The 18,550-nt window shown below is 54.5% G+C and overlaps 1 protein-coding gene across 2 annotated transcripts in view; it reads left to right on the plus strand.

The window, feature by feature from the left end:
* LOC118624034 (cat eye syndrome critical region protein 2) overlaps window positions 1-5,793 on the plus strand; it is a 172,532-nt gene extending 166,739 nt beyond the window's left edge. Inside the window, exons 16-18 of one of the 2 annotated variants that reach the window (XM_036251964.1) lie at window positions 1,724-3,113; window positions 4,099-4,210; window positions 5,216-5,793. In XM_036251964.1, the coding sequence (XP_036107857.1) occupies window positions 1,724-3,113; window positions 4,099-4,210; window positions 5,216-5,221 (1,508 nt within the window). In that variant the 3' untranslated portion in view covers window positions 5,222-5,793. The remainder of the gene's footprint in view (window positions 1-1,723; window positions 3,114-4,098; window positions 4,211-5,215) is intronic. The other variant, XM_036251965.1, reaches the window with a different exon arrangement.
* Window positions 5,794-18,550: the final 12,757 nt, after the last annotated feature.

An 18,550-nucleotide genomic window follows, 5' to 3' on the forward strand; every position in this document is an offset into this window, starting at 1 on the left:
TGGTCCCGGGCTGCGCCATCTCGAGTCGCTCCCTCCCTGCTCTGGGCGCCAGGGCAGTGCCGCGGGTGATGTGCTCTGACCTGCACAGGAAGTGGTGCAGCTGAGTTTTGAACCCAGACAGACTGGATCCAGCATCCACGTTGTTTTCTTTTTTTAATCCTCACCTGAGGGTATTTCCATTTATTTTCAGACAGAGTGGGAAGGGGAGAGGGGGGGTGGAGGGAGAGAGACATCGATGTGAGAGAGGCACATCGACTGGTTGCCTCCCACATGACCCCAACCAGGGCTGGAGACCAAACTGCAACCAAGGGTCATGCCCTTGACCAGATTCAAACCTTTGACTCTTTGGTTCATGGGCCGATGCTCTAACTGCTGAGCCAAACCGGCTAGGACTTAATACAATTTTTTTTTATTTTTATTGATTGTTTTTGAGAGAGAGAGAAACATCGATGTGAAAAACGTTCATCGGCTGCCTCCTGCATGTCCCCACTGGAGATCGAGCCCACAACCCGGGCATGTGCCCTGACTGGGAACCCAGCCAGGACTCTCAGTCCATGGACGACGTTCAGTCCTCTGAGCCCACCAGCCCGGCGGCCTCCATGTTCTTAACCACTGTGTCATCCAACTGCCTTTAAAATTCCTGTCCTGAAAATTATCTTTACAAAATAAGCTTTTAATACTTTACTTCCAGTCTAATTATTTCTGTCCTTCTATTCCTTGGATGCGTATCAGTATCTACTAAGAATGAAGAAGAACAGTGAGATGGCCCCAGCCAGAGTGGCTCATTGGGTTGAGTGTCATCCTATGCACCAGAAGCTCATGCGTTCATTTTCCAGTTGGGGTTTATGCAGGGGGCAACCCATTGATTTCTCTCTTCCTCTCCCTCCCTCCCTCCCCCTCCACCCTCCCCTTCCTTCCCTCCTCTCCCCTCCACCCTCTTCTTCCTCCACCTCCACGCTCCTCTTCCCTCTCTCCCCCTCCCTTCCTTCTCCCTCCCCCTCTACCCTCCTCTTCCTCCCCCTCCACCCTCCTCTTTCTTCCCTCCCCTCCCCTCCATCCTCCTCTTCCTCCCCCTCCACCCTCCTCTTCCCTCTCTCCCTTCACCCTCCCCCGCCCTCCCTCCCTCTCTACCCTCCCCTTCCCTTTCTCTCCCTCTCTCCCTCCCTTCACCCTCCCCTCCCTCCCTCACGCTCTTCCCGGCCTTTCATTAAGTAAATATTGGCTCACTGTTTTGTGCAAATGCTAAGGGTATGGTAGGGAACAAAACATGGAGCCTTGTGCTCTGAGCCACAAGTCAGGGACCAGCCCCCTGAGACCCACCCTTCCCTGGTCGTCTCACTTTGTCAAGTTCTAGAGCCTCGTGGCCTGGCCTGCGATCTAGTGACATCCCTCCTGCCACAGCCCACATGATCTGCCTGAGTCCGTGGGCCACGAATCGTCTCACACCCTCACCAGTCTGGTGGTGACAACGCAGGAAGGGGGCAGGGACATCTCTCTTCTTTGGCAAACGTTCTGAGTCCTTGTAGAGTTGCTGGGTCTCCCTGCCAGTCTACCAAAGGCAAGGGCCTCAGCACCATGGCCCTCTCGGGGTCCCGGGCTCTCTCGCGGAGGCTTGAATGGCACACACCCTCCTCAGCCCTGCTCTCCTCTGCTCACCCTCTGCTGCCCCCAGTGCTGTTGTCATTTCAGCTACTGAGTGTGCTTTTGTCCCACTCCCTTGCAGCAGACCCTTTGCCTGGGCTCGAGAAGCCACCAAGCGTCGGTGCCTCAGAGGGGGTGTACCGCAAACAACTACCTCACCTGACGCCTCCCCTGCAGACCAGCTGCACCAGGCAGAGCTCGCCGCAGGAGAGAGAAGCAGAGGGCCCGGAGCTCCAACACGACTCCTCGGCATCTGAAGACAACTGTCAGGCGGCAAAGGGCGACAACCCCTGGCCCTCGGAGAGGGGCTACGCGCAGGACCTCTCCGCTCTGGCAGAGAGGGAAGCGCTGCCTGAAAACGGAGTGCTGGTTGACGCGCCCGCCTGTGGAGCAGAGGGGAAGGGCCTCGGTGGCGGTGGGCCGGAAAAGCCACTCTGCCCCAGAGGGAAAACCTTGCCGGAAACCATGCCATGTACAGGACAGAACCCGCCGACACCTCCCGGCGCAGACCCCAGTTTGGTGGGCGGCACTGTCAGTCAGTTCCCCCCCCTGTACATGCCTGGCCTGGAATACCCAAACTCAGCTGCACATTACCACATCGGTCTGGGCCTGCAAGGCCTGGGCCCTGTGGTGGGAGGCAAGCCCTCGGTGTCGCGGTCTCCGCATCTTTCCCCCAGGGGCTTCCATTCTGATAACCCTCATGCTGGAGTCTTTCCCCGCTACCGTCCCCACCAAGGGGTGCGGTATCCCTACCCGCCGCCGCCGCGGCCCTCCTACCATCACTACCAGCGGACCCCGTACTACCCCTGTCCACAGGGCTTTTCCGACTGGCAGAGGCATCTCTGTCCCCCGGGAAGCCCAGGCGGGCCCCCGCCTAGCCAGCCCGCCCCTCCGCGGCCCCTCTTCCCAGATAAGAGTGCCGTGGTCGGTGCGCACAGCTGCGGGGCGCTGAGCGCCGCCTTGGCCTCCCCGGCCCATGTGGACGCAGCGGCTGCGGAGGTCGCCGTGGCTGACGGGCAGAGTCCTGGCGCCGAGGAGGAGAAGCTGGAGGAGTCTGTGGAGAGGCCAGAGAGTCCCAAAGAGTTCCTAGACCTGGACAACCATAACGCAGCCACTAAGCAGCAGAGCTTGTCAGCCGGCGGGTACCTGTACGGGACGCCTCCACCTCTGAGCCCGGGCATGGGCTTCGGGCCGCCCGCGTTCCCCGCTCACGGCGTGATGCTGCAGACGAGGCCTTCCTGTCCTCCTCTGCGGCCGGCCGGCCATCTCCAGCCCAGGGCTTACTCTTCCCCGATGGCTGCTCACCCACCTCACCATCCAGTGGCTGCCCAGCCCAACGGCCTCTCTCAGGAGGGCCCCCTCTACCACTGCCAGGACGAGGGCCTGGGCCACTTCCAGGCTGTGATGATGGAGCAGATGAGCACCGGCAGTGGGGTCAGGGGCCCCTTCCAGGAAATGTACAGGCCTTCAGGGTAAGGCTGCGCTTGATTGATTTTTCCCTGAAAAAAGAGTAGATGTTAGTTTTCAAAAGAAAAATGGCCTTAGTGTAAACGCAGGTGGTCATCTGGGCCAAGAAAAGAGCATGTGGGTGGGGGACGTGGAGCTTCATGGAAGATGGATTAGCCATGGAGTTTGGTTTCATCTTGAGTGTTTTTTTCCCTCATGAAAATGAATTGGCATTTAAGTGACTATTCAGACTGCGATTGGAAACCGGCCGCAGTCTGAGCTGCAGGCAGGGTCTTTGGCACAGTCTGCGTTTGTGCGCGGCCAAGGCGAGGGCCCCACCCAGCCCGGGGCCCTCACGTTCGGGTTCAGTCCTCATCTCCGTTCAGCTGTCCAGGTCTAATCATAACATCAGTGTCACCCAACTTAAAGACCCCCCGCCCTCCCAGAACCAGCCTGAGCACACCTTGCCTCCTCCTGTTTACCCCTTCGCCATGTGTGCCTTCTGCCTTTGCAAATAGTCTTTGTTTTATTCCTTCTCTTTCTCTTTTTTTCCTGAACCATGAGAAAGTAACTTTAGACATTAGGACCCTTCGCCTTACATCAGCATATCCTGAGAGTAAGTCATGTCTTTTATAGGTAGGTTTCCTTATTTTTTTTTATTTCCATTCAAGATCAAACCAAGGTTTATGTATTTACATTGGGTTATGTCTGCTTAGTATCTTAATTTACACCATTTACCCCACCGTTGTCTTGTTTTCTTGTTTTTCAAAGAGCCCAGGCCAGTTCTCATGCAGTCTCCCAAATTCTGGGCCGTTCCTGTTTCCTTGTGTTTAGAGTGGAGTTTAAACTAAGTGCGCGTGTACTTACTGCATCGTGCCAGGAGGCTAGTTTTTCTCAGTAGTGAGGATCCCAGTTCAGTCACCTGGATAACGAAGGCATGTCTGCCCGAGATCTTCATGATTAAAGTCTCTTTCCCTTCAACTCTTAACTGTTCCTTTCTTGTGGCTATAGAATGCAGATGCGCCCAGTCCATTCCCAGTCTTCTCTCCCAAAGACCCCGGCACCAGCCACGTTGCAGGATGAGCTACCACCACACAAGCCCCCGACGCTCCCTCTTGATCAGGTAAGAGGCCGACAGGCAGAGCTCCCCTCACTGCTGCAGGTGGTAGGAAGGGCCGCGTCCCGCCCACACCGGGATCCACGGGTGCAGAGGGCCGAGTTAGCTGTCTCGGGTTTCCACCTGCACGGGGGGTTGGGCTCCTCACTCCACATGTTTTATTGAAATCATTGTTCACAACTTCATTACTATTCTGGAAAAAACTTATGTTTTTAAAATATGTTTTTTATTGATTTGAGAGAGAGAGAGAGGAAGAAGGGAAAGGGAAAGAGAAACGTGGATGAGAAAGAACATTGATTGGCTGCCTCCTGCATGCCTTGCATTGGGAATCGGGCCCACAACCTGGGCATGTGCCCTGCCTGAGAATTGAACCAGTGACCTCTTGGTGCATGGGGTCAGTGCTCAACCCCTGAGCCACACCTGCTAGACTGAAAAAAATCTCTTAAGGTGCCCTGTTGATGTAGGCACTTTGACTAGATAGTGCTTCGTGTCCTGTAGGCGGTCGGATGAAGAGTTGCTCAGGGCTCAGCCACGGGAAGGGTCAGCAGGAGGCCTCTGGGAGCAGCTCCTGCTATTGAGTGTTCCTCCTCCTTCCCTCAGCGATTCATTGTTTGGAGGTCGTTTGAACTTCTATTTTTCCACACTGTCTACCAGCATGTATTTTGATACAATCCCTTGCGTATTTTATCCTTCCCACCGATTTGATTTTCGAGGGCCCAGGCAGTCAGCTGTTGAAATACTAGTAGCGCCTGGGAGCGCTGCTCCGCGCCTGGGCTGGCTGAGGGCGCCTGGGCGGCCTCGCCCGCTGCGCTGCCCGTCCCTGGTGGGCGAGAAGTCCTGCTGGGCTTGAGCGGGAGGGTCAGCCCTTCTGGGCCCCTGGACGTGACTGCGGCTGGGGAAATAAGGTCCAGCCATTTTCCCAAATTAGAGGAACAGCTCTTTGGCTTATTTAATTGTTTTAACAACACAAATTGAATATTGTTTAAATCGTCCTTGTTTTGCTTTTCCCAGAGCTAGTCCAAGGAGGAGATAACCCCAAGGAAACGGAAAGCTGCACATGAAGACTGGAACATGGAGAACTCTGGGGAACGACCGTCACCCATCTTACTCCTGTCGCCCTGCGTGCCCCTCACAGCACACACCTCGTGCGTCCGGGGGCTGGACACGCTCTGCTCACACCGCCCGCACCGCCCCAGGGGCCTGGTCGGGAGCTCCTGCGTGGCTGACAGTCAAGAACAAGTGAATTGGAATTGGTGATGGCTTACAAGTCCTGAGACTTGTTCAGGGAAATTCTTCTAACACTTGGGAGGGGCGTGCGTTCAAGGGGAACGGAGTGGTGCTTGTACCCGTTCATGAGCAGCTACACTCAGGTATACGTGTGGGGAAGGAACTACTCATAGTATTAATGTCTTTGGAGCTGGGTCCAGTTTACAGAATTTTCATGTTGCCTTTTAAAATAATTGTTGTTGTTGGTGAATGTATCGTGCATGAGTGGAAGGTGGGCGGGGCTGGTAGGAAGGGGAGCCTCGCTGGCGGGCACGCAGCCTGGAGCGACCCCGTCGGGGGCTGCGGGTGCTCCCGTGTGTCCCTGTGTGTTCCTCCGTGGCCACTGTCCCTAAAGAGCGAGGCCTTCTTTCCTGTCAGCCCAGGAGACTGTCCCACTGCCCGTCAGTGCTCAGCTCAGATGCGGCGTGCTCTCACGACCTTCCAGAAGTTTCTGCCCAGAAAGCCTTTGGCTGGTGGTGCAGGTCTTGGCCGGGGAGAGCAGTACCCTCCCCGGTCGCTGTCACTGGTCCCGGAGCTGTGAGCCGGGTCGGCTGGGCTTGCTCGGGTGTCTCATTAGAAGAGAAAGGGGCGCCCTCTTCCCAGGCCGCAGGCACGGCCCTGGGGCGCACAGCTGCTGCCGGGTCTGTGGGCAACTACTCAGGTCTGTATATGTTAGCGTCAGGGAGGGAATTGCACAGTTTTGAATAGGGAAAATGTATCTATAGGTTTACAGCTTGAGTTTAGGAATATTTCACTATATATAGTCTTTATCATTTTAAATGAATCAATAAGTCATGGTGGTTTAAAATAGCTATCAATCATTTGTCGTATATGTGATAGGAAACAGTTACAGTTTTAGAAGTAAATTACACTGGATTCTCCCTGTATTTGATTTTAGCTGAGATGCCACCAAAGTTAAGGCTTATCTGAATATCCCACACAAAGAAAGAACTAAGAATGCCCTGAAGTGATAGGTTTTTGTAAAGAATAGCATATTTTTAAGCATGCCTTTGGGATAGTGGAAAAGCTACCAAGATATGGTAATCTGCCTAGTTACTCGAATTCACCTGAGCGAGGGTCTGGCAGAAGGAACCATGATGGGACGTGGAGCTGGCGTGTTTGCTGTCCTTAGGAAGAGGAACAACCTGGAAGCATTCATGTTAACACAGGTGGACCCCAGAGCCCGCTGCAGTGCGAGGGAAAGGCACCCGTGAGGGTGTCATGGCCCCTGGCAGCATGGCCGCGGCTCGGCCAGCCTCCGAGATACAATGCACAATGTGAATTTTTCTCTAACAAACTTTAATTTTGAATTTGGTGTGCTTTTAAGTGGAAGGAGTTTTAAGGCTGTGTTCTCATTTATCCCGATCCTTGCTGGAAACCTAGCCTGGGCATCCTGCGGGCTAGAAGAACAGAGGGGTCAGCACTGTCTGCAGGAAGGCAGGAGAGGCCCCTGGGGTCTCGGCTGGCCCCTGAGCCGGTCGTGTGGAAGACAGCACGGGGGAGGCCTGGCTACTTCTGTCTGTCTGTGCAGAAGCAGGGAGGGGAGAAGACCAGCGGTCTTGACCGCTAGTGTGAGCCTGGCCAGACCTGGCCTTGGCCTAGAGCGTTCTGCGACGGACTGCCTCTCTCCGCACAGCTGGTTTGCGCGGGAGGCCTCCACTCGCCCTGAACTGGGAGCGCAGGGACCACAGGGACCACAGGGCCTCTTCCCTTGGTGCTAAAGCTGTGGGGTTGCTTGTGCTGAACCCCCTGGGCATGGCTAGGCGTGAGGGCAGCAATAGTTGGCTGAAATGGACCCTTCCACCCTGGTGGTGTCTGAGCAGCTGTGTACACACTGCTTGAGGTCACCCTTTCTTCCTCACTCTCCCCTGTTACCTGTGCTTAGAAGCTGTGAACAGTATAGGAAAAAGTCAGTAAATTCTTCTGTCCTCAATCTCCCTTCTCGGTATGTAGAGAAGTGAGAAACGCGTTAGGGAAGATGATAGGAAATTGAACTACTGTATTCTGTTACAACACTGTGAACTGTATTCTGTTAAAACGTCGCCTTGCTGCCCCGCGTGGGGCTTGGTGTGCATTACAGGCGCAGCCCCTCCCGTCTGCTCTGTCCTGAGCGGGGCCTGGCCTCCGCGCGGGGCCGCAGGGACACACATGGCAGCCTGCTGTGGCTGCTGGTCCACACAGCCCCACCCAGCAGCTCCTTCTGACCGTCCCTTTGTCCTCTGGCGCTCTTTCCACGTGTCCTCAGCCGAGGCACGGCCAGCTTCTCCGAGAGGGAAGGAGGTGGTCACAGGACGAGCTGTGACTAGGCCGCGGAGGGTGAGGAGTCCCAGGGTCTGCTCTCTGGCTGGAGGACTCCGCCCCGGGTCCCGGCAGCCTTGTCAGGGTGCTGGCTCTCAGCGGTGCCCAGGGACAGCGCGCTCCGGGAGGGACAGGCCTCACACCGGTGTGGTTCTGCATTCATGGCTCACTTTCATTAGAGTTGTTATAAGCTAAAAGCTCTTTCCCCAAGATTCAAGGAAAAAACACCCGGAAAGAAAAGGAGAGCTGTACGGTTTCTGGTCTGGGAGCTCTCCCCTCCCAGTCTGTTCATTAAAAAGTAGCTTTTGGTTAAAATTTATTATGGTAGATGCATTTGGAGAATAAGGAAGGACGAAATATGCAAATTCTTGTTCATATAATTTTTGCACCCTGCTTTTTAAAAAAATGTTCAGTCACTCCATCTCTTCTCAGGCTGGGTTAGTTCTGCTAGTGCACGTGAGAGGACGAAGTTGTGTGTTCTCCGAGCCAGAGTCGGGCTGCTCTCAGACGCTGGCTCCCCGGCGCCCGCGTGCCCGCCCTGGCCCGCTGCTTGGTGCTCGTGCTCATTGCTACTGTCCAAAACCGTTCCTCTGCTGGTTCAACTTTGTTCTTGCTTTTTTTAAATGGACGTTCAAGTCTGTAATATACTGCTCTTCAGACCTGATTTGGAACTTCGCAGGAGTCCTGACCCAGCAGTCCGAGGCAGGACAGTTCCGTGTGAGTCCTGCCCTGCCTTCAGGGAAACTGCTTAAGGAAACGAAAGGCTCAGTGTTTTCTAGCGTTACTCCCCCTTTGTGCCTGTCCCTCAGTCGTCTGTCCAAGCACCCCTCCCAGTCTGCACGGAGCCCCGTTGCAGAAGTTGGCTCTGTGTGTGAGGGTGAAGGACTGTTCACCTGGGCTTTCTGGGGTGCGGTGTCCTGCAGACGACTGTCCGTGCTGCAGTGAGGACACTTGGAACTGTGTTACTCCAGGGCTCCCGGAACCAAGGCTGATTGAGCCTCACTGTGTGAGAAGAAACCAGATCCCCTTTTCCTTTTTGGTGAGTTGGACTCTCGTGCATCCTGAGGACTCTGGGCTTTGTCCCGCTTTCTTTTTGCTAAGACAGGACTTGAGGGAACACGTATCATCTTTCATGTGAAGCTGTGCACAGGCTTTGTCTGCAGGCTGGGTGTTTGTCCCCCTCTGCTCTGTAGGGGCCTCTGCTAGTCTCTAATTCTGCACCAAGAATTCACTGAACCTTCATGTAGAAATGCCTGATAACCAACTAATAGTCCTGTGTGGTGGGGTCAGAAACAGGGGTATGTACGTTACTGAAGTGCTTGGCCCCCGTTCAGTCAGTCTGTGGAACCCCTTCTTTTCCATAGCTGGGCTTGGGCCCCTCACCCTCCTGCCTTGCACACAGCTCCTGGGAGCCCAGGCCAGTGTCCACCAGCCTGTGGCACACAGGGTCAGGGATTCTTTGCGCGCCTGCTGCAAAGGCTGTGTGAACTCTGCTGGCCGATACTGGAAAGGGGAATGCTATTTATTTTTATATTTGTATATTTTGTCGTGGTCTGCTGATTCCCTGTTTCACTGAGAGCGACACTTACCTCAATAGTTAGTTTAATTTTGTGTGTTGGATAATTTTTTGAAAGAACTTTTTTAAAAGCTTTTTGATCCTTGGAGATCTGTAGATTTATTTCCATATGAACTGGTTATTTTGTATAAAGTACATTCTTAAAATAGCAAGTCTCTGCTATGTGTGAGTCCTGTGTCTGTGTCACTTACTACCAGGGCACATTCCCATGGGGCGGAGGTCTGAACCAGGTCCCAGTGCCAGCACCTGAAAGGGGTCTGAGCCCTGGCTGGTGTGGCTTGGTTGGAGCACCCTCTGTGCACTGAGCGGTCACGGGTTTGATTCCCAGTTGGGGTGCATATTGGAAGGCAACTGGCCAGTGTTTCTCTCGCCCTCCCCTTTTCCCCTTCTCTCTCTCTCTCAAATCAATAAGAATATATCCTTGGGTGAAGATTTCTTTTTAAAAAGGTCACTTAGCCCTGGCCGGTTTGGCTCAGCGGTTAGAGAGTCGGCCTGCGGTCCCGAGAGACCCGGGTTCGGTTCCCGCTAAGGGCACGTACCTCGGTTACAGTTTGTCCCCGGCCCTGGATGGTCGTGCGGGTGGCAGCCACTCGATGTGTCCCTTCACGTCGATGTTTCTCTCTCTCTTCCTCTCCCTCCCTCCCACTCTACCTGAATAAAAAAATAGAAAAATGTCCTCAGGTGAGGATAAAAAAAAATTTAAAAATAAAAATAAAAAGGTCACTTAGTCTAGGCAGTGGTGTTGGCGTGGGGCCCGGGCCCTGTGCAGGTGATGGTTGTGTGCTCCGGAGAAGGGGAACAGGAGTGTCAGGGATCAGACCCTCTCCCACCTCGCGCTCTCCCCTCCCACACCTTCCCAGCCCTTGGTGACACCGGTAGTCCACTGATTTTGAGGGGGGCCTGGAACGTCCAGGACACAGGCGATAATGGGACAGGGCGGCCCTAGCCTGGGCTACGCATGAACTGAGCTGGTACTTTCCTACCTGCCCACTTGATGATTTAGTTTTTATTTCCAGTTCATGGAGCATTTTGATTGGGGGGGAGAGAATAGATTTTAAAAGTATCCACCCTATCAGCTGTAGGCTTGAGACACCAAACTTCCTGGCCTGGTTTAGCCTTAAATAATTCACCTTGTAAAATAATTACATCCAGAAAAAATTCTACCACAGACTGTACCCGCTTCTAACCTGCTGCTCACTCCGGTGGTCCCCTCGTAGGGCGGTGGCGGGTCCTTCCATCTGACCTCCAGTCGTTTGGTATCAAGTTACCCCACATCGTTTGAGAACATTTTTTGAGACTTCCTTTCTGTTGCTATTTTAAAATCAGGTTCCCACGAACATTTTTTCTTTAAAATACTGTGTCTACCACATTTCCTAGTTTAGTAGTTGCATTTTCATTCACTTTTTAATTTTTTTTTATCCTCTGCGAGGACATTTTTCCATTTTTTCTTCAGGTAGAGTGGGAGGGAGAGAGAGGAACAGAGAGAGAGAGAAACATCGATGTGAAGGGACACATCGAGTGGCTGCCACCCACACGACCCCAACCAGGGCCAGGGACAAACTGCAACCGAGGTACGTGCCCTTAGCGGGAACCGAACCCGGGTCTCTCCAGACCGCAGGCCGACGCTCTAACCGCTGAGCCAAACCGGCCAGGGCTTCATTCACTTTTTTAAACAAAACAATATATATATATATATTTTTTTTTTTATCCTCACCCGAGAATATTTTTTCACTTTTGTCCGGATAGAGTGGGAGGGAGAGAGAGGAACATCAACATGAAAGGGACACATCTAGTGGCTGCCACCCACACGACCCAACCAGGGCCGGGGACAACCTGCAACCGAGGTCCGTGCCCTTGGCGGGAGCCCAGGTCTCCCTGGACCTCAGGCCGACGCTCCAACCACTGAGCCAAACCGGCCAGGGCGCAAAAAATATTTTTGAGTGAAAAATTATCACGAAGCCCCCTGTTCGACATGGTGCTGATGGGTTCTTTCCCCGACGCCCTCGCTCGGGTGAGGCGGCACTGCCGGCCACAGTGCCCTCAAAATTCATGTAAAGTGGACTTCTCACTCGGGTTCCCAAGTGAAACCCCTTCTGTGACATTAATTCTTTACCAAAAGCTACATTTTGACAGTTTTAGCTAATAGTCGGGTTTAACTTTTTTTTTTTTTTAAAATCCTCACCCGAGGACATTTTTCCATTTTTTGTTCAGATAGAGTGGGAGGGAGGGAGGGAGGGAGGGAGGGAGGGAGAGAGAGAAACATCGACGTGAAGGGACACATCGAGTGGCTGCCACCCACACGACCAACCAGGGCCGGGGACAAACTGCAACCGAGGTACATGCCCTTTGCGGGAACCGAACCCGCGACTCTCCGGACCGCAGGCCGACGCTTCAACCGCTGAGCCAAACTGGCCAGGGCTTAACTTTATTTTTAGTAGGAATTTAGCTTTTAGCAGAATGGGTGTTGGCAGATTTATCTGCTTGGAACCGAAACAAAGTATCTTCCACTGGCCCGCTGTTCAGACTCTGCTCGGGGTGAAGGACGCCCTTCACCTCACCAGCAGTCTCCTGCGTCCAGGCTGCTGTCGGCGCGCTGTCCCTGTCCCTCAGCAGCAGGTGGCTCCCTGGCTCCGTGGTTTCCCCTGGGTTTTAAGAACATCTGCACATACTGTAGTCCTCTCTGCTCCCAGGGCTCAGTCTAGTCTCAGCAAAGCTCTTGTGCACAGTGGGCTGCATGCTAGCTAAGAAGGCGGCTGAAGCTCCTAGCTTAGTGCAGTCACAATATTGTCCTTTTGTGACTGTCATGTCTCACTTAGCGTCAGGTTTTCAAGGTCCATTCCTGTTGCCATGTGTATCAGACGTCTCTGAGCTGAGGTTGTGAGGGGCTGCCGCACCGCGGTGCCCAGAGCTCCCGTGTCCTCGCCCTCGCCAACACATGCCGTCTTCTCTTTCCATTGCTCCCCCGAGCGGAGGAGGGGACACCGCCCCCGCCCTGTCGGCTCACCTCGCCGCTGCCTCCGCAGCTGCCGCCTCCACATCGTGTCACAGCCGTTTCTTCCCCTCTGGCCTTGCCTCCCCAGTCCAGTGCTCCTGAGGTGGTGGCCTCTTTCTCCTGTGGTCCGTGTTTCCTCAGCTCTTCACGGAACCATCCCCCTTCCTGGGTGCAGGGCTCAGTTTCCCTGGCCTGGAGTATTGGAATAGCCCTGGCCTGTCCACACCACTTTGCCACCATGAACTGAACTGTGCCCTCTGGGGCCTGCCTCCCCACCCATGTCTGCTCCCTCGGCCCACAGGAGGAGGAGGAAGAACCCCAGGGGCGCCTTTCCCATGAGGCTCCCTGCAGGGCTCCACAGAGAAGCTAAGTGACTTGCTTAACCTCAGACAGCTTGTAAGTGGTAAATGAGTTCCCATCGGCTTGGAAGCAGCCTCCCCCAAAGCTGGCTGGCCCCCGCGCTCCTGCTCCACGGGTCTGCGGCAGTCTGTGGCTGTCTTGGCCTCGTTTTGGTGAAGAAAAGCATTGAGTTAAGCAGCCCGAAGTAGCACCTTACTAACGGGAGCTGACATTTGAACCTGAGTCTCTGACACCAAAGTTTCTCCCAAACCCTCAGGCAGGCAACAAGGTCCTGTGCTGTCCGACATGGCCAGCCACGGGCCTCCCGCACTGCCGTTCCCTTGCCGCGGAGTGACATCTGCCCCTGAAGGGCAGCTGGGCTGTCATTTACCCTCAGGTCACAGCTGAAGTCCTGGAGTGCAGGGCTGTGCTCATGGCTGGGGTGGGACACTCCGTAGCCCTGAGGGGTCCATGCAAATAAGCACACCCGTGCCCCAGAAGGAAGGGCGCCCCAAGACCACAGGACTCGGCCGCCTGCACTTGGCAAGGGCATGGGTCTGAGAAGCAGAGGCCAGCTCCTGGCAGCAGACTTGGGCAGTGTTTGCGTGGCATTGACTCGTTGTTTGTTCTCCCTGACCTCCGGGTCTCTGACTGGGTACACACACTCACACACTCTGCCTTGAGCACATCACAGCCTGAATTTCCGTCCCAGTCACACCAGCACCCAAATCGACAGCCGCCTGGGGAGGCAGGGCTGCGGGCGGGTGAGAGCGGAGCGAGAGGGCAGGCCACCCGCGGGCTGCACCAGCCCACCTGCCGCTCAGCAGGGACTGGCCTGTATCTCGCGTCCGGAAGACCAGAAGGTCCCAGTGAAAGCAGGTAAGTTGTTGTCCGACTGGATCAAGCGTAGAGTTGGTGGATAAAGACCCTCTTCAGCAAATAAGCAGTTGGGGACTAGGTCAGAGTGACCAGTGGGGAAGGTCTCCGCCCCAGGAGGAGGAAGGTGGCAGGCAAGAGGAGTGGCTCCCTCTGGGCCTCAGGGTCGGCGGGCGTCCCTGGAGCTGGCCTGGCCCTGTTTGTAGAGGAAGGGAGAGGTGATGGGGACGGCCGGTGAACAGACTCGGGGCAGTGCCGCCCTCCGGGACACTCCCTGGACCCCTTTCTCTCAAGGCCGGTAGACAAAAGGTTGTCATACTGCAGGGGACACGCTCGACTGTGTGTTTGGGGCCCAGGGAGGGCTTTGTGGGAGGAGGCTGAAGCCCACAGAACAGTGTGCAGGGCTGCGGCCCAGGAGACCGCCTGATCCCCGGGGAAGGCCGGCAGCTGGCAGGTGGCGGGTGATGCCGATGCGGCAGGTAGGGATGGAGGGCCAGTCAGGGTGAGGAGTTGGGGGGACAGGAATTGAAAGTGCTTAAGTGGCAGGCCGGAAACGGCCCGGCTGTGCTCTTTTGCTCATTTGGCCTTGTGAGGACGGATTTTGCGGGGAGCCAGGCTGAAGGCAGGGGCACGGTCAGGAGGCGGTCAGGCGCTCCGGGGGGTGGCGCCATGGGACCCAGCACTGGCTGGAGGCCACCGAAGACTTAGGACAGTTTTTCTACCCGTGAAAAGGGGTAGGGCCTGCTTTTCTCCCAGTCGATTATGGGCCAATAGTTTTGTCTAACACAATAAAAACAGATTACTAGAGAAATGGAATTTAAAAATAAAATACAAGCTCACAGTTTTGTTTTTTAATCCTCACCCGAGAATATTTTTCTATTGATTTTTTTACATAGAGTGGGAGGGAGAGAGAAATGTCAACATGAGAGAGAGAATTGATTGGTTGCCTCCCACACGACCCCGCCAGGGGTCAGGGATCAAACCTGCAACCCAGGTTTGTGCCCTTGACCAGGAAGTGAACCTCCGACTCTGGTCTACAGGCTGATGCTCCAACCTCTGAACCAAACAGGCCAGGGCTGTACCACAGTTTCATTAATAGATTCTAAACTGTGATGTTACTCAAGTTGCCATAAAATTCCCTAAACATTTACCGTGGTTATGTACTTGCGCAGTCCTGGAGAAGCGCTGCCTGGGTCGGGGCGGCTGGGGAGCGGGCGGAGAGGGGCGAGGGCCTTCTCAGATCCCGGAGAGCAGGAGCAGGAGCGGGAGCAGCCGGTCTGGACGGCGGGTGTGCTGTGCTGGGCTGAGCCACTGGGGGGGGGGCCTCGGCACCGAGCAGTGCGGGCAGGCTCACTGTGGACGGCGTGTGCAGGGGAAGGAGTCGAGAGCCTTAGGCAGGGCTCCGTGGGCAGCAGTGACCAAGGGACATGGGTCCCAGGAGGCCGAGGAGCCTCGGGAGCCAAGGGCACGGTGTTTGGGAAGAAGGAAAGGCTTCCCAAGGTCAGCACGGCTGCCCTGCTCCTGCCGCCACCGCCTGGAATCGCTTCTCCGACAGGTTGGTCTCCGACAGCTGTTCAGAATGCGGACTTGGGAAGCAGTGTGTTAACAATTACTTAGCAGTTTTCTCTGCTTTCCGAATTTTCTAAATTTTCCTATTACTCTAAGCACTTTAATACAACAAACGCTCATGAGCCCAGGAGCTTGACCACTGCCATCCCTAAAGAAGAGACGAGGTCACAGGTTGGTTTGGGTGTTAGGGTACGAGCCCCTGGCAATCTGCCGGCACAGTGAGGACACGTAGGGCGAGATGGCCAGGCCCCAGGATCTGACTGCCCAGGACTGTCCTTACCCAGCTCCTTGTTTGCAGGTAGTAAGGGGAGGGGCCAGGAGACGGGCACCTGGAGGTCCCGGGACCAGCCCGACCTTTCTCCTTCCTCGGCCCCTCGGGTTTCAGACCAGCAGTTCCCCGGTCCCTGCCGCCTCCGCGCTGGGCAGGCACCAAGGCAGGCCCTGCCCCTGCCCTGTCCACTCCCGGCTGGCCTCACTCAGCACTCCCTTTTCTCGGCCGGAACGACTGTCCTCATCCCACATCCAACATGCAGTTTCCCCTTACACGTATCCAGTGTTTTCTTACTGCCTACAGGACCCAATCGGGCAAAAGCTACTTTCTTTTAGGGGGAGGGGTGCGCAGGCGACCATGCTGCCCCCCGCCAGCCCCCCGCCAGCCTCGCCGTGAGAACCGGCTGAGCAGCTCAGTTGCTATTACATGGAGCAGAAGGGTTCTTTAAATATTTTGTTTATTACTTGAGGACTCTGGTTACCAAGTTACAAAAACTAACTTTCTCAGTTCGCGGGAAGGGCAGTGGAAGGCCCTGGCCCTGAGGTCAGGCGTGAGGGCCGCTGTCACCAGCACACGCGTCTCCTGTGCGGTTCTGCTGTTCATCTGTCTCCCAAACCATGTGACAGGAAACAGGACTGCGAGCTGGGTCCCAGGTTTTCTCCAGAAAATAACTCCCTGAAAGAGGCTACACAATCTCTGCTGCTGCAGAGGTACTGGATACCTAGCCTACCTGCCCTCCTTGGGCAGTCAGCAGTGCCCCCTGCGAGCAGGGGGCGTGTGGTCAGGAGAAGGGGTTCGTGGGAACGGGGTGGTGCAGAGCAACCTGTCTGCTACATTCTTCCCATCCATGCCTGGAGACATGCAAACACGCTGTTTCCCATACATCCTCTTCCCTTCCTTCCAGTGCGGTTCAGGTATCGCCTGTAAAAGCGCTCGTCTTCCCAACGTGATATCGATGATCCAGAAGCAGTGATGGAGCCCTGGTGCCCGATCAAGATTACTTTTCCTATATTCCCAGCCCTCGTCCCCTCGTCCCAAAGAGCTCCAAAAGTGGCCCTCGTGGTCCTGTATCCCACAGCTGACATGACTAGTTTTCCTTCCCCAGTTCTCCCCAAATACTGTCTCCTAAATTCCATTTACAGAAGACAGCAGGGGAAGTACTATCTATTGGATGACCGTTTAAAGCATGCAGCACGGACTAGATCATTCAGTGAGTCCACGTGTTCACTCAGCTTTGGCAGTCGGCCGCTGGCCGGGCGGGAGAAGGTCGTGCTGGAGCCCGCAGCTAGACGGCGGGGGCAAGGACCGTGCTCGTGGCTACATTCCTGTGGCCGAGGACCTGGGGGCTGCCTCAGGGACCGAGCAGTTACAGGCCCTGGTGCCAAGTTTGGGATTTTCATGGTTGACATGACTCCTTTAAGATCTTCGCTGGCAGTCCAGGGCTAGTGTGGCTCAGGGAGGCAGGTGTCACTCTGGGCACCAGAAGGGGGCTGGGTCCATTTCTGGTCAGGGCACCTGCCCAGGTGTGACCTTGGTCCCGGTGGGGGGCGTGCCGGAGGCAGCCGATCAATGTTTCTCTCCCTCTCCTTCCTTTCTCTCTAAAAACTCAATTAAAAAATCTTAATTTAAAAAACAATCTTGGGCCCTGGCCGGTTTGGCTCAGCAGTTAGAGCGTCGGCCTGCGGTCCAGAGAGACCCGGGTTCGGTTCCCGCTAAGGGCATGTTCCTCGGTTGCAGTTTGTCCCCAGCCCTGGTTGGTCGTTTGGGTGGCAGCCACTCGATGTGTCCCTTTCACGTCGATGTTTCTCTCTATCTGAACAAAAAATGAAAAAAAAAAAAATGTCCTCAGGTGAGGATTGAGAAAAAAAAGAGGGAAAAAAAAAAACTTGACCCTGGCCAGTTTGGCTCAGCAGTTAGAGTGTCAGCCCGCGTACCAGAGAGTCCTGGGTTCAATTCCCGCTAAGGGCACATACCTCGGTTGCAGTTTGTCCCAGGCCCCTGTTGGGGTCGTGGAACCACTCAATATGTCTCTTTCACGTCGATGTTTCTCTCTCTTCCTCTCTCACTCCCGCTCTATCTGAAGATAAATGCAAAAACGTCTTCAGGTGAAGATAAAAAAATTTTTTTTTTTTTAATCTTGGCTGGCTGCTCTGGCCAGGTAGCTCATACAGTTGAAGCATCTTCCAAATACACTAAGGTTTCGGGTTCACTCTCCAGTCAGGGCACATAAAGAAGCAACCAACAGTAGTGGCCGGTTTGGCTCAGCGGTTAGAGCATCGGCCCCCCGACCAATGAGTCATGATTTCGATTCCGGTCAAGGGCACGTACCTCAGTTGCGTTTCTGTTCACAGCACTGGACGGGGTGGTGCCGGAGCAACCACTCCATGTGTCTCTCTCACATCGGTGTCTCTCTGTCTCTCTATCTGAAGATTAAAAATGCAAAAAAGTTTCCTCGAGTGAGGATTTAAAAATAAAAAAGCAACGAATGTATAAATAAGCAGAACAACAAATCAGTGTTTCTGTCTTTCTCCCTTTCTCTAAAATCAATAAATTAAAAAAAATCTTGGCTGCGTGGCTGTTTCCTGTTAGTTGATTATATTTCCTTATTTACCAGTTAAAGAAATCTTGTCAAGTCATAATCTGCTCCAGGGAGCTACCAGGCCTGGGGCTCAGCACATTCGGGGCGAGGCTTGTGCTGAGATGCACACACCCCGCCAGCCAGTGCTCGTCTGTGGAGGAGCCTCGGGCACTGGGGTGGCCTTCATTTCTCTGGCTTTTCTTAAGTATCCCTATTCCAACAGCTAGCGAAACACAATTTATAAAAAGTAATTTAGTTGTAGAAATAACAGGAAATATGGCTGCAGTATTCTCAGTTATTTGGGTCTCTGGCTTCAGACAGAAAGGGTTTCTTACATGTCATGTTTACTATCAGTTTTTTGTGGTTTTTTTAATCCTCACCCGAGGACATTTTTCTATATTTTGTTCAGCTTGAGTGGCAGAGAGAGTGTGAGAGAGAGAGAGACATTGACGTGAAAGAGACACATCGAGTGGTTGCCACCTGCACGACCCAACCAGGGCCGGGGACAAACTGCAACTGAGGTACGTGCCCTCAGTGGGAACTGAACCCAGGTCTCTCTGGACCACAGGCCAACACTCTAA

Source organism: Molossus molossus, unplaced genomic scaffold (genome assembly GCF_014108415.1).
Source record: "Molossus molossus isolate mMolMol1 unplaced genomic scaffold, mMolMol1.p scaffold_m16_p_10, whole genome shotgun sequence".
Lineage (NCBI taxonomy): Eukaryota > Metazoa > Chordata > Mammalia > Chiroptera > Molossidae > Molossus > Molossus molossus.